This window comes from Nasonia vitripennis, assembly GCF_009193385.2.
Source record: "Nasonia vitripennis strain AsymCx chromosome 2 unlocalized genomic scaffold, Nvit_psr_1.1 chr2_random0002, whole genome shotgun sequence".
Lineage (NCBI taxonomy): Eukaryota > Metazoa > Arthropoda > Insecta > Hymenoptera > Pteromalidae > Nasonia > Nasonia vitripennis.
The window spans coordinates 1688562-1711775 of NW_022279608.1; the positions used below are offsets into that span (position 1 = coordinate 1688562).

The 23214-nt window shown below is 39.2% G+C and overlaps 2 protein-coding genes and 1 long non-coding RNA gene across 18 annotated transcripts in view; 1 reads left to right on the forward strand and 2 right to left on the reverse strand.

Annotated features, from left to right (window-relative positions):
- Window positions 1–23214, forward strand: part of LOC100680429 (protein unc-79 homolog) — a 2400004-nt gene that overhangs the window by 1015192 nt on the left and 1361598 nt on the right. For all 16 annotated transcript variants that reach the window (XR_004345182.1, XR_004345183.1, XR_004345184.1 and 13 more), the window contains one exon: window positions 9030–9231. Coding sequence is in view for 13 of the 16 variants with exons in the window: in XM_031923950.1 (XP_031779810.1) it covers window positions 9030–9231 (202 nt within the window). In the remaining 3 variants the exon portion in view is untranslated. The remainder of the gene's footprint in view (window positions 1–9029; window positions 9232–23214) is intronic.
- On the reverse strand, window positions 19417–20281 carry LOC116416264. Its single transcript, XR_004226747.1, has 3 exons — window positions 20271–20281; window positions 19825–20198; window positions 19417–19738 (listed from the first exon to the last, which is right to left on the reverse strand). It is a non-coding gene; the product is annotated as an uncharacterized LOC116416264 (long non-coding RNA).
- Window positions 20349–23024, reverse strand: LOC116738638. The gene is made up of 6 exons (XM_032601487.1): window positions 22710–23024; window positions 22305–22506; window positions 22006–22225; window positions 21757–21916; window positions 20805–21009; window positions 20349–20713 (listed from the first exon to the last, which is right to left on the reverse strand). Exons 1-6 carry the CDS (start codon window positions 22727–22729, stop codon window positions 20552–20554), a joined length of 969 nt encoding a protein of 322 aa, XP_032457378.1. The 5' UTR covers window positions 22730–23024; the 3' UTR covers window positions 20349–20551.

Sequence of the window (23214 nt, forward strand, 5' to 3'; positions counted from 1 at the left end):
ACTTATTATAGGGTTAGGTGAGTCTTGGTCTCTTTTCACAAGGTTGGTTGTTCTCGTTTGCTTCGATTGCTCGAATGTGTTCTCCGTCGTGCTGCGTCTGTTGATATAGCCCATTCCTCACCACAATTTCTGCCCCTTCCATAGCCTCTTGTAATATATCCCTTCTCCGTTCCCGTTCAGAATGTATAGCATCGAATGTTGGATCCCAGTCATGCATTAACTTCCCCATCACATCATATTCGATCCTGATTTGTTCACCTTCATTGCCATAAAGTGTCATCCCCACTCGTGCTTCACTATTTTCATTGGTTTCTTCATTCCCCCTCTCAATTTTCACACCTCCACTGTCATTGGATATTTCATACCCCTTCTCTGCTTCCTCCACCTCTCTTTTATCTTGTTCTGCTTCCCCCTCTACTTGAAATGCTGCTTGCGCCATCTGTTCCTCAATAATTCTATAATGACCCCAAGGAAAAGTGTCTGTACTATGGGGTAATAAGTATCTTTTATTATCGTGAGGACTTAAGGCTATTTTATTCTGTTTTTCAGTATGCAGTATGTGCAATTTTGAACGAATGTTGCACTGCTCGCGTTTTATAATAACAAGATCCTCTAGGCATCTTCGATAATCCTCAAAAGTAATTGATTTCTTCACAACGCTGGATTTTATACCTTTGGCTTTTTTTATTGTCTCGCCTCCATCAACTAAAATACTATACATTTTACTTCGTAAACTTATGAATTCAGTCATCATCTTGCCACAGCATTCGTCTTTCATCAATCCAAGAACTTTTTTATTAACTCGTGGAATTCCAAACTGATTATTTTCATCATAATCAGAAGTATCAAACCTGTGGATGTCTTCTTTCATAATTTTGAACATATCAATATCTTCAACTTCGTATATTAAGCTATCAGTATCCGTATAGAGAAGTTTAGATTTTTCTCCTACTCGCTGTTTCATGCATGAGTAGTGGAAATCGTAAACTAATGTCTTAGACAAATCAAGGATACAAAGACCGACATAGATTGGTTTCTTGATTGTGATACTTGTCCTTTTCAGCTGAATGGCTACCAAATTTTCATCAAAGATAGCGCAACTATGAAAATTCGGAAGAGCTATGCGTGCTTCTGCTCCATATTTTCCCGTGAATTTATTTACTAAACGTACGTCTACACGAGACCGCTCTCGTTCGATGCACTTACCATAGACAGCGTTGATTAATAATTTATAGAAGAGTTTTTCGAACTCATTTTTGGCCTGCTTTCTCTTCTCTGTATTAAGTTCAACATATGGTTTGAGCCAGGTCTTCTGCTGAAAACTCAGAATCCTGTGCACCTTTTTCAATCGGAGTCCATTATCTAACGCCTGTTTAAGTGCTCGATAATGAATGACATACCTTGTTTTGTCATCCAGAGTAGTGAGAAGTTTCTTCTGCTTTGAGTCTGGTGGTGCACGGTGTTCTGCACAAAAAGGGAAATCTTGATGTTCATCATGTATCTCTTCAGGTTATTCCAAATCCACTTCAGCAAAGTAACCCGTATCAGAATCTGATGCTGCATTGAACAAATATGGATTTGTCTCATATTTAATCCATTTAAATTTTCCAACCGGTATATGCTGCACCATTGCCCAGCCATAAAGGTTATTAATATCATAATATAAGAGTGTCTTTGTTTTCTCTTTCTCATCGTATGAAGAACCCATGTACGGATTGTTGGCTTTAGCATACCGATTAGAACACTGGCTTATTCCTCCCCGAATGCCTGCTTCAATAAACATTAGCATGTCAATATCCGTAAGAAGCTCCAATTCTACCTTAGTCATTTTAAGAGCTGCTGAAAATGTCAGCCCAGGGGTCGTGTAAAAGTGAGCAGGACACAAATCATATGCTTTGAGAGATGTTTCTCGAAAACTTTCAAAGACATCAGCTAATAGTAGAACGTCAGTTTTCAAATATAGATCAGAGTACTCTCCTAGCGTTCTTGTATTAAACTTATCCCAGACTTGAATAGCATGCTTGTAATCTTCTTCAGCAATATGAGAGTCAGTTAGTTTATTGTAAAACTCGTTCGTTTCTGGCAGTTTTGTCGATTCTAGCTTATCTAATCCATCCACGAAATCATATGGAAATACGCCTTTCCGTCGAAGAAGACCAATCTTCTCATCTGTGAATCCATCTAATTGAAACTCCTTCGTTGCTATCGGTACATTTTCTAGGTATGATGCAAGTTTCTCTAAAGATGATGGGAGAAAACGCCAAGAATCTATGGATCTAAAGTTAATGTCGCTCCCATCTACGTATTTTGTGAAAGAAATATATTTCTCTTTATTATGTAGTAGTAGAGTGACTCGACCTTTCATTAATGTAGAAGTGGCTATCTCTTTTAAAATAAAGTGTGTGTCATAATTGAGGTTATGAAAAACCACCGGAATAAATCTTGAATCCTTATAATTCAAATTACATGAATTATGAGCTGCACCTCTGAAACTGAAGAGAAAAGAAGACTTTCTTAGAATCGCCAAAAGAAATTAATTTTCTTGATTAAAATATATAAACAACCTGATAACATACCGTCCTGTAAGATGACAATGATCTCGGATTGCGAGTTCTTCGGTACGAATTGCTTTTCGACATATATGACAGACTGTACTCCTTCGGAAAGATAATTCTTCTAAATCTGTAAGTTTCATAGGTTTTGGATTCGTGTACAGAAGATTAATCTTCTCTCCTATCAATTTCAATTCTTGAACAAACCATTCTGCAGGCGACCCTCCATCTCCAATATTTTTTCTATATGATTTGTAGCCAGATAATCTGTCATCAAAGCTACATTTCATATAGTATCTTATGCTGTATGCTTCATGAAGTTGAAAAGCATTCTCATTCTCAGTAGGTTTTAATAAACATTCAAAATCAGCATAGATAACAAAAGGAACTTTTTCATTCTTATTGTAATCTTCGAATTTGAGAATGTTATTCTTAGAGTCAGGTAGATTGATTCGGCAATTATTCCAATGTTTACAATCATTTTCATGAATTTCCAATCTTTTTTCACTATAAAATATTTGTAAACATCTTTCACAGTGATAAGATTTTACATGAGTTTTAGACAGTTGAGAACTCAGAAGACGGGAGATGCTTTTGATCAAAACATAGTGGTATTTAGTCATGATTCCGTCATCAGCACAATTATTTTCTTCACGCTCGTTTTTTTAAATTCTTGAATAAGAAGTAGATTTACATGGTTTTCCTTCTTTTCAGACGAAATGTGACAAGGCGATACTTCAAACTTTGCTCCATACTTTCTAAGCATGTACACGTTTCTGAAATATTGTTGAGTTTTTCAAATTTCGGTATACTTTTTAGTTTTACTGGAAATTCTATATCATCAAAGTTCAACACATTCTCGTGCAATCGATATTGATTAACTCTATTAGCATTTGTTTCACTAGGATATAATGCTGAAAGTATAGCATACTTAAAACACTGATTGTCATTGTTGCGAACATTTAGACATGCTTTTTTCTTCTCTATAAACTTTGGAAGAGGAATATAAGAAGTGCCCTTGATTGGAGAATATTTTTTCATATTTATGCACAAACTTATGATAATCTTGAGAGTCCAGCCAGAGTCCTTTTCCTGAAATTCTTCTAATTGTGTGAGAATAGACTCTTTTATGCTATTTTTGAACCATTCTTGTAAGTCTGTTGATAAGTATGCAGCAGTACTTTCAGTCGTAAAATATTTTATATCTGTTGTTTCTTCTCCATTTTTTTGCATTGAAAATTCTGCGATGAAATCAGAATTACCTTTAAAGCATTATATTCTTTTAGACATGCTTTTGCCTTATCTTTGAATAGCAGTTCTGCATCATCCAAAAAACTTAAAACGTCCACATGTTTTAAGTTCACTACTACACCAGTCCGTATTCGGTTTTCAAAAGCCGACTGTACATCTCGCCACTCAACTCTAGCATCAGTTTCCTCGGATTGTAGACCACCTCCCTGATGAAGATGATGTTCGAAATTAACTTGAATGCATGACAGATGTGTCATACAAGTTTGGAACTTTTGCTTCTCTCCTCTCGTAAGATTGGATTTGATGATCTTTTCATTCAATTCTTTGATTGTAGAATTGCACACTTCTAGCCAATAATTAATATCCTCATTTTGCATTTCATGTATAGATAGTAATGCCTCACGAAGAAGATCTACAAGTCGTTCAAAAATACTGATTGAAGACATTTTACTGTCTAAAATATCACTGCCACTGAAGTTAAGACTGAATTTCGATGACTACGATTTATAAAGTGTGCTCGACTAACAAAAAATTCCCTCTTATAAAGGAAAAATCAGCGTAAGAGAGGTGGAAAATTTGAATGTCTGACCAATGGTGAAATGGAAAGTTGATTGATATGAAGAGGGGGAAGATTTTCTAGGAGAAGGGATGATTTTTATCCAACCAAACATCATCATTTCAGCCCAACCAATGAGAGCTGTGCTTTTATGGAATCATCCAATCCTAGATGAAAACGATCGATTTTCATCCGACCGAAAATCTCTATTTCAGTCTAGCCACGAGTACGAGGCGGAGTTTCGTATTATAAATAAGGCAGTGTGAACTTTTCCAAGATTACTTCTTACTTGGACTAGCTACAGAGCTGCAAGATGTCTAGAACACGTGAATACGATTTAATGTTTAAAAATGCTGTTTTGCAATGTCAAGAAGAAAAAGTTTACATTTGCGACATACAAGGATTTCAAAGAATAGCTGAGGACACTTTTATTTTTAAAGAAATTAGTTTTCTCAATCTGAAAAAATCTGCTTTACCGACTGCTTATCTATTCAAACCTCCGATGGCCTGGGAAGAATTAACTGAGGATGAAAAATGCATGACTGGATGGCTAGAGAAGACATATCATGGAATAGCGTGGAGTTCTGGAGATATTCCATATCACCGTCTCAATAATATTTTAAAAATCTGTACGCAAGGAGTTGAGAAAATATTTATTAAGGGAGAGCAGAAAGCCCAATGGATGAGAAATATTTTACCAAACATGTAAGTTAAACTTATTTTTTCTTTTATCAAAAAGTATCAAAAAGTATCAAAAAGTATCAAAAAGTATCAAAAAAGTATCAAAAAGTATCAAAAAGTATCAAAAAGTATCAAAAAAGTATCAAAAAGAATCAAAAGGCATCAAAAAGTGTCAAAAAAGTATCAAAAAGCATCAAAAAGTATCAAAAAGCATCAAAAAGTATCAAAAAGCATCAAAAAGTATCAAAAAAGTGTCAAAAAAAGTATCAAAAAGTATCAAAAAACATCAAAAAGTATCAAAAAAGTATCAACGGTTTTCTTACATTATTTGCAGATCAATATCAAATGTGGAAGACTATGGATGTCCACCACTTGAAGAAATACAGAGTCAAATCCAATACTTCTGCTTCAATCACGACCTCTGCATTCGTAGAAAACCCATGTGCGCCATTTATAACGTCGTTGGAATGCGAACTTGGCTGCTAGATTACTTACATGATTCGTTTGGCCAAGATGAAGTAGATAGCAGTAATGTTAAGAGACCGAATATATGCTCTTGCTTGTATTGGAAATAAATTTTGTTTTTAATAAGAATAAAAAAATATATTTTTTAAAAAACTCATGTGTTCTTTATTTTTTTTCCTACTATTTATTACAATACGGACTTTGTAACGAAATACATCATCCCTCACCACGCAAGTAATCGAGGCCGGAAAGCGAGTTACGAAAAATGGGCGGTAGCATGTGCACCTAAAGATCTCGGGAGCGTCGGATCGAATACTTGTCCATTCCATTGGATCTTACTTATTTTTTTGTTCTACCAAGACGAAGTAAAATAATAGTCATTTTTTTTTTATTTTTTTGGAGAAAATAATATATTTTTATAAGATATTTTTTATTCATTAATTGCATTTTTTATTTTTTTTCTACCAAGCTGAATTAAATAATAGTAATTTTTTTTAGAAATAATAATATAGATACTTTTATTTATTAATTGCATATATGGACTTGGTTACTGGATTACTTTGTAACGAGATACAACGAAGATGAATCAGATAGTAGTAATTTAAAACATGAAAGTAATATACATTTTTTTTATTGCATTAGTTAAATAAAAAGCTTTTATTTATTAATTACATTCTAATATTATTTTTATATTATTATAAATTGCTAATCGAGGAACGTGATGTCCTCTATTATGCGTGGCGGGATTTTGGGTTGGGATGGACCTGCCTCTGTTTTGTGCAATGATGACGGTGCTACTTTCCCTCGAGATGCCGTTGCTGCTGCCTTCGGTGGAGCAGGTGCATTTTCCTTCCCCTTGCTGCGATCCAGCCTCAGCAAGCCTCGCTTTGATGAATGGGCATGATCCTTATTATCATGAAGAGGCGCTTTTACATCTGAAACAAAATAAATATAAACATAGTTAATTTTATGATTTTAATATTACAAAAAAAAAAAAATGATTTAAAAAAATATTTATTTATAATTTACCTGCGTTGAACAGCGAGGAAACCGAACGAGGAACTCTAACGTCTTTCTTGACTTCTGTAACCAAAAAGAAATAACAATAAATTTTTTTTTACAAAACTAAAAAAATCATGCATATACTATTTCATGTGCTTAAGCGGTCGGCAAGTATAATTTTTTTTTCGTCTGCTGTGCGGATGTGAAATGACACTTCCCGGCCACTGACACGTAAAATTTATATTTAAAAATATATTTATCACTCACCCGTATTAGAATGCGTTGAAGGCTTTTCTGATTTTTTCATCTCATAACAAGGCCTTTTTATTTGACCTTCTGCTTTATGCTGAACTCGAGCTTGAACTCGAACGTGAGCGAGAGCCCCTTCTCGGACTTGCACTTGAAACGGGATGGTTAGGACTGCCTGTAGGATACAAATTTTGTATCGCAGCCATTGGAGGTATCGGTGGCACTGCAAAAAAGAATAAAATAAGACTATAAAAATATGACACGAAAAATAAGACTGCATAAAAAAAATAAAAGAATCATATAACAATTATATACAATATCTTTAATTAAAAAAAAAAAAATCAACTTACATGAGTCTATGGCGTCTAGCGCCCATGCTGCGTGGTCCAACATCATCATTAGAGTTGGTGCGTTAGATATCAGCGTCCTTATGCGCTCCCGCATATTACGCAGACCACTTTGCCTTGGAAGAGCCATCCTGTCTGTTACTAATTTTCACTGGGTTAAGAAAAATCGGAGAATATTCTTGAACTGACGCTCTGCAGCAACACCCGTGGTATTTATTTAGAAAAGCACGGCTCTCCCTTTCCTTAACTTTTTGTGAAAATCATATGATTGGAGGAAAACTTTCCTCCTGAATTCTCAAAAACACATCGCTTGCAGTGCTTTTAGCCAATCCTAGGCGAGTCAGTAAAATTTTTTCCTCCCATATTCTAAAAAAAAAATACGCCTCCACACATTTGACCAATGTCAACAAGTGAGTTTTGGTCACCCTTCGATTTTGCCAGTATGCGCTTACGTTTTCGTATGTTTTCTTAAAATTGACAAAAAAGTATTCATTGGTGACAAATAGAAACAAAGGTCCATACCTGCCAAGGGGCCGGTGCGCGCAGTCAGTGGTCCTCCTATTGTCATCGATCTATGTATACCGGTGCAAGGATCTTCTGCGCGCAGTCAATGGGGAGGCTACTTCTTTTGTAATCTATACACATTCACCTGCACACTTTAGTCTGCGGAAATCTATAGTTTCGATTGTAAAAATGTGTGAGATTTTTGGTTTCCTATGAAAAGAGAGAAAATTCTCATCTTTGTAGTTACCTATGAGGCGTGCCTCTAAACTTATTGATTATCTTGAAAGGATATATTGTCCAGCATTAGCTTCTATTCACCTATACACTTCTCTCATGCAAATGATGCACTTTGCTGCGAGGATTCGAAATTTTATTTTTTTTCCCATATAAATCCCAATCTTTTCACTTTCATGAGAAACGTGACTACACCTTTCTTGAAAAAAAAGTAGTGGGTTGCATACATGTGAATTTCCACCACGCATTCTATCTTAGAATAATATAGCAGGATAGCTCCTCCTTTCCCTCTCTTCTCACACCAGAAAAAAAAAACTGACCAATAGATTTTTCCGATCAGATGAAAAAAAAGAGGTGGGAGTCGAACGCTTACGATTTCTCAATGAAATGGAGAGAGGGATGATCAAGAAAAGGGCCTACAGGAGTAGGGACAACTTATATGGGGCTTATACACACTACGGATTCTAAATCAATTTGAGAGGGGGGGCATCCCAAGGAGGGGGCTCGCATATGATTGGACAGAAGGGGTGATTCAGAAAACCCTCTATCTAAAATACACAGGTCGGATTCTTAATTACTTTTGGAGGAGAGGGGGTGATCTAGAATCCGTGTGATCTGGTAAGCCTATAGCTTATCTACTAACTTGCGGTAACCATACTGTATGGTAAATACGTAGTATTAACTAGATTTACATGCGGAAACCATGCAAGACTTCTATGGACTCGTTGACGTTGTTCCTTGACTTTGAATACGTGGACATACATTTATTGCAGTCTCAAACTCTTCTCTTTGTAAGAGCGACTTTGTTGTACGAAATATATAGAACGTTGTAAGTAGCAGATTTATGAACTTACTCTTTTCAGCACTGCTAAACCTCAATACGAAAAGAGCTTCTAAGCTATACGCAACGTATCTCCGCATTAGCCGCGAGCCAAACAAATAAACAATAAATTTCATTCTACCCAATGTATTTTCAAATAAAATAAAATTTTAGGTTCAGTACTTACTTCTTCCTCCCCTACCCCATCCCCGTAGGGCTTGAGGCCATATTGATGTAGAATTTTTATCTTAATTTACATTAAGTTTTATTTTATCAAAAATTGAATTATAAAAGTGTTGAAACATTTTTTATAAATTTTAAAGTTAACTAGCATAATTACTGTTTAAAATTATTTTGTGTTTTTATAGGCGTTGCTTACTTGTATGGAGACACAATTTGACCTGGTTATAATCGATAGACCAATTATTCTTCAAACTCTTTACCAGTTGCACAACTGTTTATGCGATCGCCGAATTTTAACATGGGAATTCTTTTTAAATCGCTTTGATACATTATTTATAGAAGCTCAAATTAATCTTGAACGAATAGGTGAAATAAACTATTTTCGAGGTAAGTGTTATAAAATATTTTTGCTATATAACAAGTTTGCATTTTTATTTTAAATATCTAATAAAACAAATGATTTGATTTTCAACTAAATTGCTTATTTAAAATATGTGGGATAATGCTTTCTTTATTGAAACCGTAAGCATACTACGCAACTTATTATTCGTTTGTATGCACTTACCAACATTTGGAAGCAAAAATAGATTGAAAGCAAGACGTTGGGAACGTTGTAACCCGAACAGTTGTTTTCATATTAAAATAAGATACGTGAAACGCTGTCTTAGTGTTAATAAAATAGTGTTCCGATGCACTTTGCGTCTCCAATGTGATAATTCGCGAAGAAAAGTCACTTTTTTTCTCCAAATCAGAGGAACTTCTATCCCATATAACTGCTTGCGATTGGTCATCGGTTAATTGTTCTAAAAACGAAGTTAACACCTGGTTAAGTCAGAACATCATAACTGTCATTGACCAACTTACTCTGCTAGAACGATTTAAACCGAGACAGAAAGGTTAACCTCTATAAGTCGGTGCCGAATAGAGATATTTATACAGCTGATAAGAAGCTTTAAAAAGATGACACAAAATGTCTGGCGAGGCACTAGCTGACGTAACCACCTGAGGACGGAATATCAATTTCTCGCTGCCGAGGCTGAACAATGGACAAATTAAGCGTGAGAGAAATTTATTTAAAATAGAGTTTTGGATGCTCTATAAAATAACATAAACGTCTAGAACGGAGTTTTGGTCTTATTACAAAAGCTAAAGAGGATTTACATGGCTTTACCACAGATAAGCTAAATATCCATTTAGCAGGGGTATCCATATCAGTAGTATACCCCTCACTATGGACAATACAAACAATACCAAAATGACTTGCACGAGTGTGATTGTCAAATTCGTGTACATGTGTATACTATTCAGACTTTCAGATAATCCTCTACTAAAACATGTCTGGTGGTCTCCAACTATAAGTTTATTCTATCCCCTTTATTCTATTATAAGTTTACTTCATCCCCAAAACTACCCCTCTTGAGGGTGTAACACCCCGTACATTAATTATATTCGTTCAACAAAATTTTACATTTTACGAGAGTCTCTCGCGCTCCCCCGCTCTCTATTTGAACGCCCCGGCCACAGCTGAGCTCACAGCAGCAGCATAAGGTCAGCAGTACCACGAGCCAGCGAGCGGCGATAGCAGAAGCAGCGATAGAGGAGGGAGAGCGCGCAATACGCGCGTATATCTGTATCTATGGAGCAGCGAGCGCAGCAACGCCATAAGGCGCGATAGAAGGAGTAGCGACGCAGCGGCGGCGCGGCGCACGCATTATAATATAATTGTGTAAATGATTTTTGTAAATAGGTTTATATGTTTGTGTGAATGTAAGAATGTGAGAGTTTTTCCGGCGGCTCGATACCCGCTCTCTCCGCTGCCTCTATAAGGACTTGCGCAAACTATCTGAGCTCACAAGACAAAGTGCAACTTGAGTGCCAGCACAACTAAAGCGCCTAGTCCCTGCTATTGAGCAACTTATGCCTAAAGCGGGTAAAAGACTTAGAAAAAATTCTACAATTCCTATACTTGTAAAATTTTCAAAATCAGATACGATAATAATACTTATAAAATCTGTCGAGCCTAACCTTATAATGCAACTAAAGCGTATCAGTCGGAAACTTAGAATAATTTTAAATATTTTCTAAACTTATAAAATTGTGATCCAGACTCAATAACACAAACGTAAAGCGTATTGGTCTACAAATACATTTATATAGTCATGTTGATTCTGTCCCGGAGAGACTTCGTAACGTGCTCAACGTGCGTTAATTGCACTGGCAACCGTTAAAACACCCCCCCCCCCCAAGATGCTGGGTAGCCGGTCAGGTGTACCAGCTCTTATCCACTACGTCTATCCGGGCAATCCAGGACAATTCTATTTTTATTTAATCAAAAAGAAATAAAGATGATAAGAAAAGAAAAGAATATGGAATCAAACAAAAGTATATCAAGTTAGAGGGGTTACCTTCTTTCTCTCTCTGGGTTCCTATAGCTTGTTACAACGTCATTCACGGCCGTTACCGAATTGGTACACGGACTAATATCGGCAGACTTATGCCTAACGTCGAACGCAAAACGAAAAGAAACGGAGAAATTAACTTCTGGAACAAATAACCCGTTTTACATTTGTCAAAGCAAGTTTCTTATTATTCAGTCGGTGGATGACTAACTCGATCGAATACGTATGGACGGTTTTTGTCACTTTTCAACCGGACGTACATGCATCATCCTAAACGGTCTAACATAAATTTCATACCATGAAAAGAATTGCGACAATATCTGCCATTTGTTGTGTCCGACGGTTAGATTAACTCACGAGAAGCTTCGAACGGTTTTATAAAACGATGAGAATAATAAATGCCTTTCGTATCTCGACAACCATGTGCATTTGACGTACGAAACTGGTCGTAACCCTCCTCATATTTCGCGGACGTATTGATAATAATTACGGACGCTAGCGGCTCGAGTGAAGTCCCTTAAAATTTACTTTCGTGCCCCACTGTCGAGAACCCTGCTTAGAAGCATTTTCCTCGGTACAATGTACTGATGCCTATCTGGAATCACCAGCGAGTTTAAGTACAGCGATTTTAATTTTTGGGTTACTCTAACCTGCCGTATTATTCCACGTCGTTTGCAGACTACTAACCTGAGTACCATTAGTTCGCACGCATCATGCTACGGTCGCTCGAATACTATTGCTATTCTAAAAATAGTCCTACAACTAATTTTTCAAACGTCTCGCGCTCGAGAGCTATATGATCGCTACAGTGGAATAAACGCATTTTTCTTGATCTTCTCTTTTCAGTTGTGGAGTCGTTGGCACGGCCGGCTAACCACTTCCTAAAAGCGGATGGGTGGCTTGCCTAGATGTTGGGCTGAGTTTTAACAGATGTGAATCTTCCTCGGACGTAAATTCTGCCATCTCGGATCGGATTATCTGTACAGTATAACCAATTTCGTTATCAGAGGATCTTTCCTCCTCCAGCTGTTCCAATTCCGTGAACAAGCGATAACAATCTAAGCGCAATAACATGCGACTATCATCCGCTGGATGAAATTGGTTGCAAATAACTTTTTGTCTAATAACTTTAGACTCGCACGAAAATCGTGCTAGCAGAAAGAACATTTTCTGCTGCGACATCATTCGTCTCCGCTGTTGCCCTAGAGTCGAGCGTATCAGCTGATGTCTGGGTTTTGGCTTTGAATTCAAAGTATTCTTTACAGCCTCGGTGCTGTGGTGTTTGTGCTTGTTGCTTCGTGGGTGAATTAGGTCCACAGCTCCTGAATTCAGAGCTCGAAGACTCACAAACGGACATCGATGAATAAAACTCCCCGTGCTGCAGACACCTTGGGCAGTTCGTCCGCTTATATCCCGCCAGCTTGCATTTATGGCATTTGAGGATATGCGGCTCCGGACAAACGCGAGCGCGATGCCCTACGATATCACAGTTCCAACAGCTCCCTTTGAAAGGTTGAGAAGTCGGTGCTTTCCGAATCCCTAGATTCGCACGTTCATTCTCCACACGCGCATTACGAAACGATCGATTTGGCGTGTATTTTTCTCGTTCACACGTCTGTGAGCAAGATTTTCGACTGGTGTCATCACTACCGGTATCAGAGACACTTGTTGCCGTTGTGACCTTGTTGACTTGCATGCTGTTTGTCTCGATCGAGACTAACTTTCGGTCGACGTTTATTGTCACACTTGTTGCTAGAACTAGCCTGCTGCTGGTGAACATTGTGACTAATTTCCTTCCGTTTGGCCGAACGGGAAGTTGCACTCGTGCTGTTAATCTTAGCAACGACGCGCGATTCCTTGTCACAATTATTCCGACGACGCTTTTTAGTACGCTTGGACCTCGTACAGTTACTCTTGTCGTCCCGGGACTTACAGGTTAAACACCCGCCCGAATTTATGAGTGACTTCACTAAATCCGTGAGTAACTCAATCTTCTGTGTGAGCACCGCAAGCGTTGCACTGCTCTCACATGGCGTACCAGAACACGATATTTTTCCGGCTGCTTGGCAACTACATTGTAGCGTGGATTGCCCTTGCAATAGCCGGTGTTCTGAAAGTGATGAATCGTCTGCCAAGTTAGACTGATTTATTTCAGAAGTTGACTTCTTTGAACCGTCGGACGCTGTCACTGATTCTTGATCGTCCATAACTGAGCCATAGTTCAAGTTAAACAAGTTCTCTATAGAAGTACACTTCTTCGTAAGGTCGGACGTATTCACAGATTGTTGTTCGTCCCAATGACAGTTGAGCCTGTTGTGCGAATTTGCCACTGTTGTATTATCACAAAATGAATTATGATGGTTGGGGGTGCAAGGATTATCCAACTCTTCCTTCGACCCTTGTGTAGAAGAATTCAGTAATGGTTTCGTTGGTATTCTAGCATGACTTGCTGATGACTTCCTCTGCTTCCCAACCTTAGTTTCCACGGGTTCCTCCAAGCGTGGTAATTCTTGTGCACGACTAAGACTCGGTATACAGGAATCGGATGTGTTTCTTGTATTAATTCTCTGTCGATCGCTGATTCTCTGAATCATCGAAGCGATACCGTTCAAGTACGTCGTACGACGTGCTTGACGAAATTTCCCTTCGTCGTAAGAATGGTCCAGCATAGTTACAGCTGTGAAGTCCGTTGGCCTATAATCGCCTGCGAGGTAATAAACTGCTCGCTGGACTTTCTCCTCTCTGGAACCTGTTGTTTTTAAATTAAGGTAGTCGAGAGATTTTGACAGTGTCGTCTCGTCCTGAGTTGAGATTAACTCCCTCAGAGCATCCGACCGAGTTCTGTAGGCTGTCAGATGTGTTTTACTATTGGACGATGCAATTAAGTCGGAGGATCCCCCCTCGCCTAAAACACATCTATCCGGTGAAACGGACGTCGAATCTTCAGACATCATCTCCGTTGATGGTACGCTGTCTGTATCAGTCCAATCTTCTTCCCTATCTGGTGATAATGTTACACCTGTTTGTGACGACCTACTAGATTTTAAACTCATTTTCCGTAATTACTTAGTTAATACGCGAAGGTGAAGAATATAATAATGTAGAAAGAATTGAGTTTCCAATTACCAGTTTTTCAGTGAGCTGTCAATTTGACTGAATTTAGCGAACCAGAAAAAAACTACTCTTTCGGTTATTTTATTTCGATTCAATTTTTATCAATTTAAATCATCTAAATCACGAAAAAAAAAAATTTTCTCTGCGTTTGTGTAAGATAATTTAGATAAAATTTCACTGCCTGGCTAAATAAACAAAAATACTCTAAGGTACGTGTCCTCAAATTATTTAATTATTGAGTAATCAGCTGTGCTGATCAGATATGACAATGTGATCTTGTTGAAAAAAAAACAAAGATTATTTTTAAATTATCATTGCAATTATGATTTACAATTTACTCAGCCATGCAGTTATCCATACTAACACGACCGAATTCCGAAAAAGTACTTTCCAAATTAAAATCTGTTTATTTAAGCCTTATATCCGAACGGATGTGTACACAAAAAATTTGGCAACAACGCAAAAACTAAATTTTCAATGATTCGATGAATAGCAGTCTGTTGATAGCAAGAAACTTCCGATTTTGCTGACTATTGTTTACCTCTAGATCGCATTAGATAGAGCTATATCGGACTATTCTCTTATTGTATACGGCTGTCTATCAAATTCGCCGCTTCACACGATTGTGTTGATAATATTTACAATTGGAATACTCTAATCTATTCTCTTCGTTACAATAATAACACCTAATTTACTAAGTATTTAAGATCCGTGTTTACCGCAACCTCGGATGTTAACGAGCAACTCAATAAAATTATCACAACAGTACTTGCATCTCGAATTTATATACAAGATTTATTCAGACGCAAAAATGTTCGATCGCTTATATTTCGACAAAGAAATTATTTTCGCTGCCGACTAGCTATTTATGTCCTACAGAAAATCGTCCAAAAATTGCATATCATCACGAATATTCGTAAAAGCAAAAGAAAACTAGTAAGCAGCTTAAGAGACGTACTAAGCTCAGTTGAGACTACAACTACGCTTACTTAGCTATGCGTGATTTATTATAGTACTAGCTATACGTTCGATCGAACGTTTAATTCGACGGCTAAAATGAAAATAACACTCACAGCACAACCGAAAATAGAAATTTCATTACTGTATAAGTGTGAATTTTCGTGGCATTAGACATAAAATTTATGTGTAACAATCATCTCGAAAATACAAGCTTTAACGATCAAATCTTTGAGCGTATGTAATCGCAAAAATCATGCGCAGATAATTTTAAGTTGCTAAACACTAAATTTAAACATTTACTATCTCAAATTACGGACGGTCGTGTGCGATCTTCAATTAACCGTATACGCTCAAACAAAAGCACAGTTCAATTCTGATGAAAACGGACATATACATCAAGTTTTCTGCGGTCCGTCTCATTCGCAGACATACCACTACGATTCACGAGTCTTATATAGTTGCTTGCCGCGTGCGGATGTAAACAATACCGCACGATCGGCCGTCTTCGCTCTATACCTAAGTATACCGCTCGGCCGTTTGGCTTTTCGCTGCTCTGCGTGATAAACTCACGTGAGTATTTGAATTTTCGCCGCACGGATTTATTTTACAATTCGTAATTTGTATAATTCGCGTACGTTTTACTTCAATTGCCACTGTAGTTGGGCGCCATTTATGACGGTAGCTCGGCCGTTGTAAATGATATATTCTAGCAGAACTGTCTGCGCAATGATTAGAATTAGAGGACGAAGGCGGGATTACAACGACATGGTAAATAAGTGCAACGTGGATGTACAAAGAGTAGATGCAAAACGTGTACAATTCACAAAGATGTAACGTCTAACATAGGGTATAAGAATATTAAATTATGTGTCATCACTGTCAGCAACGGAAAGTCAACGCGATCACACGGACCGACGCTTATCCACTGACACAGATGAATGCGATACTGAGGAAATTGCAGCAAGTGCGCTACATTCCAACGATCGATTTAAGTAGTGCGTACCACCAGATACCGCTGAGCGAAGAGAGCAAGCAGTATACAGCTTTCATGGTGCCTGGGATGGGGCTTTTCCAGTTCAAGCGCCTACCTTTCGGTTTATCAGAAGCAGGAGCCATGTTTCAAAGGCTGATGGACAAAATAATTACGCCAGAGCTGCAGCCACATGCCTTTTCTTATTTAGACGACGTAATTGTCGCAACAGAAACGTTCGAGAATCATATTAAAGTCCTCGAACACGTGTTAAAAAGAATCAAGGAAGCAGGGTTGACGAACAGAGAGAAGAGTGTGTTCTGCAAAGAAGAGGTGAAATACCTCAGCGTTCTGTAAACAGAGAAGGCTTCAGGCCAGATCTGGAGAAGATCGCTCCGATAGTGAATTTTCCACAGCCGAAGAATCTAAAACAACTGAGGCGTTTCCACGGCATGGCATCGTGGTATAGGCAATTTCTAGAGGGCTACGCAGCGTTGGCCGAGCCACTGACTCGGCTAACAAGAAAAGATCACCCGTTCGTATGGGGAGAAGCCCAGCAGTCAGCGTTCGAGGCGATAAAAGCTCTCGTCGCCTCGGCACCAGTACTGCACTATCCAGATTTCGACCAGCAATTCGGCATACAAACCGATGCGAGTGATACGGGACTCCGTGTTGTATTGACACAAAATATAAACGGACAGGAGCGTGTTCTTGAATTCGCTAGCCGAGTGCTCACGCCCTCTGAGAGAAACTATACAGTCAGCGAGCGAGAGTGCCTAGCTGTGCTGTTTGCGGTACGCAAGCTCCGCCAGTACATAGAAGTCTACGAATTTAAAGTAATAACAGACCATAGCAGTCTGAGATGGTTATGCAATCTGCGTAATCCAACAGGCAGATTGGCTCACTGGGCGCTCGAGCTGCAAGGGCATCAATATACAATCGAGCACCGGAAAGTCGCCGATCACCATGTACCAGAAGCTCTGTCTCGGATGTATGAGGAGACAGAGCCAGAGATAGCATCAGTAAGTCAGGATCCGCAACCCCAAGACTGCTGATATAATGGCCGTTTCAAAGCAGTCAAGGAAAATCCAGAAAATTTTCCGGAGTGGAAAATTGTGGGGGGGGGGGCGGATGTACAAGTACAGGCCGGACCCTGACATCACGGGCGCCATGGGAGACGACAACGATGCCTAGAAGATTGTCGTCCCAGCGGAAAAACGACTGAAAGTACTGCAAGAATGCCACGATCAGCCGACGGCTGGACACTTCGGCCGCGAGAAAACATACAAAAGAGTGACAGAGAAGTATTTCTGGCCAAGAGTGTAACGCGACATAGCAAGATACGTACAGCGCTGTCGACTCTGCCATCTGGGTAAGGTGGAACAGCGTGCACCGCAGGAGTTTATGGGCAAACGCGTGGTGCGGAAACCCTGGCAGTGGGTAGCAGGGGATATCATGGGCCCCTTGATAAAATCAGCCAAAGGTCATGAGTATGCACTAGTCTTCCAGGACCTATTCACTCGGTGGATAGAGAGCATCCCTCTCCGCAAAGCAAATGGCAAATCTATAATTGCAGCCCGAGATCTTCCACTCCGATAACGGCACCGAATTCAGAAATAAAACGATAAACGAGTACCTGGCGGCTCAGGGCATTCACCATTCGTACTCGCCGCCGTACCACCCGCAAGCTAACCCGGTTGAGTGGGTCAAGAGGGAGATCGCCGCGTTCGCAGAAGAAAATCATAGAGCGTGGGATGAGCATCTCATCACATTCTCGTTTAATACCGCGATACACGAGGCTACGGGTGCCTCGCCTGCAATGCTGAATTTCGGCAGACAGTCAGCAATACCAGCGTCACCCAGAGCAAAAGAAGACCAAGAAGCGGCGCGGCAGGGAGCCGTAGGTGATTGGCAAGCCCGCCTCGCCAAGCTACCAACTTTACACGAGCGAGCAAAAGCCCTGTCTGGCGAAGCGCAAGATCGCCACGCTTCATATTTCGATGCTCATCGCCGAACGGCGACTTTCAAGGTCGGCGATATTGTCGCTAAGAGAAGGCACGTACTGTCGTCAGCCGCCGGCGGAATAGCGGCGAAACTGGCCTTGCCGTATGTAGGCCCGTACACCATCACCGCACAGGTCGGCTCGAATACATTCGAGCTAACCGGCAAAGACGGAAAAATCGAGAAGCTGGTGTCGGCAGAGGGAATGAAAATCTTCTACGATACGGCAGAAGACGAGGCAGGCGACGAACTAGACGACAACCAAGCCCGACTACCAAGGGATGATAGCGAAACAGAGGTGATGCGCGACCCGCCTGCAGCGTGCGGAGACGAGCCTGAGCTCGAGCCGTCGAATGTAGGGACGGGGGGCGAGGATGAGCGTGAGAAACAACCGAGAAAGCGTGTAACCGCGCTAGCGGGCGCGTGCGGCGGGAGAGCAACGAAAAACCCAGTAGGAGCGGCGGGGGAACCTCCCCGCCGTCCGCGAGGCAGACCGCGAAAAATTGTAACGGCAAGCGAGCCGTCGGAAGAACAGCGAACGGTAAAACGCAAGCCCGGCCGACCGATGGGCTCAACTAAGGCGAAAGTTAGTGATAAAGCGGAAACATCACCCCGAAAGATGCGTGCGATGAATCGCGTCGCGCGAGCATGAGCGTACAATTACCTACAATTTTGGTAACTAGCTTTCATCGTCATAATCATCACCCTTCTCTTTCCTCCTCTCACCCGTACAGCCGAAGATGGAGCCAGTCCGGGAATAGCCCGAAGAAGAGCCTCGCTACGAGACCGGAGCGGCGCGTATGCGTCGCCTCGCCGCCGCGACGGGCATACCGTGGCCAGCAGCACAGTCGGAGAGTGTGCTGCGAGCCTTCTCAGAGCTGGGGCCTTATTGTGTAAGCGTGTCGGTCGGGTGTCTCGCTAGCAGTGAGTCGCAGCGCAGTGACACGCTTGATGAGCGACACACTGGCAGCGTATATGCGATTGAAGGTGGTACGCATGCGCTAACGCGGGGCGCATGTTTTTGATTTTGATTTAAGTGGGCTAAATAAATTTTGCACTTCATGATGCCGGCAGTTATTACTGCATATTTCAGGAGATTACAATGTGAAATGAAATTTATTCTTTAAGTCAAGTCAATTCACTCTTTATTGATTTTTTTTACAAAACTTACAAAAAGTACAAAAATAGGTAGTTTTATAAATGTAATTATAAAGTATTATTAGAAAACGTAATACAAAAATGCGAAAATGTAGGTTACAATAAAACTATTAAAGTGAGGCTATGGCAACTCAGCAATATCAAAAGTATTAATTATTATTCTGCACAATGGGCACTCAAGCTCCTTATCGACCCACTCGTAAATGCATTCATAGCAGAACACATGGGCACTTCTTGGTATGATGGCTGGTCTGGTCAATACATCAAGGCATATCGAGCATTTCTCTTGAATCTGCAAAAAGAAAACATATCAATATTACATTATTAATACAAATAAATACTTTATCTTGTTACATAGTATTATTTTAATAAATTTACTTAATAAAAATCATTATCTAAAGTTTCATAGATGAAACCATCATCATCACCATGATCTTCTAAAAAAGATTCAACTGTGCCACTTGCCGTATATTCAGTTTCTTCAGTTTCCTCTTCGACTACAGGAGCATTTCTAGGAGACGAAGGTTGTGGGTTATCCGGAAGTGGCACTTCATCTTCATCATCTTGTGCTGCATCATTAACCAAATTATTGGTTTGTATTTTCAAGAGCAGTTCATTCTGCTTCGCAAAGCAATTTTGCAAAAGCACATTCTGCTGCTCGAAACAGGATATAAACTGTGCTGCTAATACATCAACCAACTCCTTTATTTTTGAGTCAAAAGCTTTGATAAAAGCACTACTTTTTTCAGCTGCTGCAAAAGCATATTTTAGATTAGATTATACAGTAAGACTTATCATAAATAATTTAAATAATTTATATTTACCAGCTGTTGAACTGCTGCCTGCAGTTGAATTAGAACATATGTTAGAGCTGGAAGTTGTGGTAGCAGTTGTGGTTCCAGCGTTATTTGTACTCCAAGGTGATGAGGGTTGAGCTGCAGTTGGCAAAGCTGCAGTTGGCAAATGTCGATTGACGTAACTTGTAGCACTTCTGTATCCACTGCTGGTTGATGGCCCATCTTCGTCTCCAAATCCTGCAGGATTGCCTTCCATCCTTGCTCTCTTGAGCGCTGAAGAAGAAGAAAGTCTTCGACTGACAACAGCATTATTTTGCTGTACTTGAGTGCGTCTCGCTGAGAAAGATTTTACTTGCTCTGCTCTTGTCACAATTTGTATCGCCTTCATGTGGTGATCTGGCAATGGATTTTGCCGTATATTCAACCAAATAAACATTCTGCTTTGCTGACAGTATGAGATCGCACCAAGTCTGGAAAAAAAAAAATTATAAATAACGTAATAATCAATGAGCACATACATGATTATATTTATTATAATAATAACATGGTTTTTATAATAACCTTTCTCCATGACTTTCCATTTTTTTGAACGCCGTCTTCGTCTGCTTTATTAGCAAAAAGTGCCACAACCTCCCAGGTAGCGTGGTTCGTATCATCGCCAGGATGATCCAAGACGATCTCCAGGTGCCGCTCGATCACGTCTACGAGAGCTAACATTTGTGAGAGGCTGGGTTTTTGGATGGGTTGCTTCCCCTTTCCCTTTTTCCTGAAAGAAATCAAGCGATTTTCATTAAATGAGGTTGGCGTAAAGTAAAAATGGCGGGTTAAGAAATAAGTATAAATATAAGTAATTAATAATATAAAGTAATAAATATAAGTAAACTTAAGTAATATTCGTATAAGATTACTTTGATTCAGATGGATTGAATTCCATGATGTCCTGTAATTGTGACAGCAATGCGCTTACTTACTCACGGAAGAGGAAAGCAAGACTGACGCTATCTCCTTAATGACAAACAATGTATAACATTTGTTCGCGCGGGAATTAGGAGACTTCCGGTGTTTTATGTTGCAATTATGGGATTAATCAGAATATCTTGTGGAAACCGCGTAATTAGTCGTGTTTTTAATAATAACAATTGAACACATGTTTATTTTTCATTAATTATTAGGAATATTAATTGTTAAAAATTAATTAGAAAACCGTGAAATTCGATTTCCGTCGAGTGCAGCGCTTTACGGTCAAAATGTGCAACATTTCAAAAAAATTATTTTTCAAGCCATACAACAACGAGACAAGGAACTCAGAAATTTATATATAATAATAGTAATAAATAATTAAACGCGTTAAACTATAGAAGCAAGGAAATAAGTAAGTACGAATTTATAAATTAAGAATTGAAGAGTTTAACATTTTTTCACACCAAAATCTACACCATTACATATTGATAATCATAGTTTTACTTTTTTTTTTATATTATGACGTAATTTAAATAATTTGAATTATAGTTACCTTTGCATTGCAAGAAAAATAGATGAACAACGATTTTCATAAAAAATCTTCATGAAATATTCCATGTGCTTTGGAATTTCTTGAAAAATTGGAGAAACTCGAAAGCAAACTGAATGAAAGTCTTCAAGCCAATCAAGCTCATCATCACATGTACGTGGACCTGAAATTTAAGAAATCAGTATCATTGGAGTACATACTGATATACTAGGAATCAATAGGTTTCTATTAAAACTGTACCAGATTACTTACATGTAGGTGCTTCTTGAGATGTCTTCCGTACCCACGTACACTTAGAGAACCCTAGCTCTCGTCCAATATTAACACCACTTCCATATTTACCAAAAATGCCTGAAATCCTTTCATTGTTTGAACTTAAGACAATAGTTTGCTCATCATGGCCAGTCTTATTCCATGCTCTATTGAATTGCGCCTTTTGAGATTTGGCTGATAGTCGCATTCGAGTCCATTTCTATAATTGAATTAAAAAATGATTAATACATTATAATAAAAAAGTATGCGTGTAGTAAATACAAAATTTTAATACAAACCTCCTGCCATCCCTTGACGTCAGTTATGCAAGGTCCCATTCCATTCAATGTTGTACATAATTCCATCCACATCTTTCTGTACTTAACCTGACCTTGAGATCCAAGCTTAGGAATTTGTCCCCTTGCAAACAACGTGTGCTGTTCCATATAGGTGATCAAGGTCTCCATTTGTATATTGGACATTCGATTCCATACACGTGTTCTGCAATAGACAAATTTTATTAGAAATTATAAGAAAGTTGTAAATAATATCTGTAAAAAAGATTGTTAATTTAACAAGCTGCACACATCTATGTAAAAATGCAATGAGATCAAAATAGTTTTTACAAAACTTCTAGCTGATCTCGATACGTGCTTCAATTTTTATATAGCTACATATTTCCCTATTGATAGAAATCAATTTACCTTCCTGGACGTGGTGCCATTGTTCTACGCTGCAGAAAATTCTTGTACTCGTACAAGTTTCACAAACTACGCAAAAATCACGCGATCACAGACAGAGAACATTGTGAACAACTTGTTATTTCGTTCTGAATATCCAACGACTACAGTACGAAGCCCGAGTTCACTAAGAAACCTATTAAGTACACAGCACGATTTTAAAAACGAATTTCGGAGCGATTTCGGAGACTTATTTCGGAGCAGTTAGAGCAGATGGCCAAGATGGCTTCTGTATAGGTACGCATCCAGGCTTCTCCTCCTTCGTCTGCTGTACATACCCCACCCCTCCTCTTACCCCTTCGTCACGAGCTATAGTAGGCTACAATGCACACGCAGCACACAGCATATACGGGCCGAGCGTCCTCTACGAAAGGGAGCGCATGCGCGGTAGGGCTTGTTTTCACATAGCTGGCGCAGCTGATCGAACAGTGCAACACGATAAGTAGGTTATCACGGAGTAGGAGGGCTC

Excerpts from the sequence above, each read along its gene's own strand:
- LOC116738638 (XM_032601487.1), bottom strand. The coding sequence starts at position 22,729 with ATGGCACCACGTCCAGGAAG. Across the intron at positions 21,917-22,005 it reads ATCTCAAGAAGCACCTACAT|GTCCACGTACATGTGATGAT; the intron begins GTAAGTAATCTG and ends CTTAAATTTCAG. Across the intron at positions 21,010-21,756 it reads ATTTTTCTTGCAATGCAAAG|GAAAAAGGGAAAGGGGAAGC; the intron begins GTAACTATAATT and ends GATTTCTTTCAG.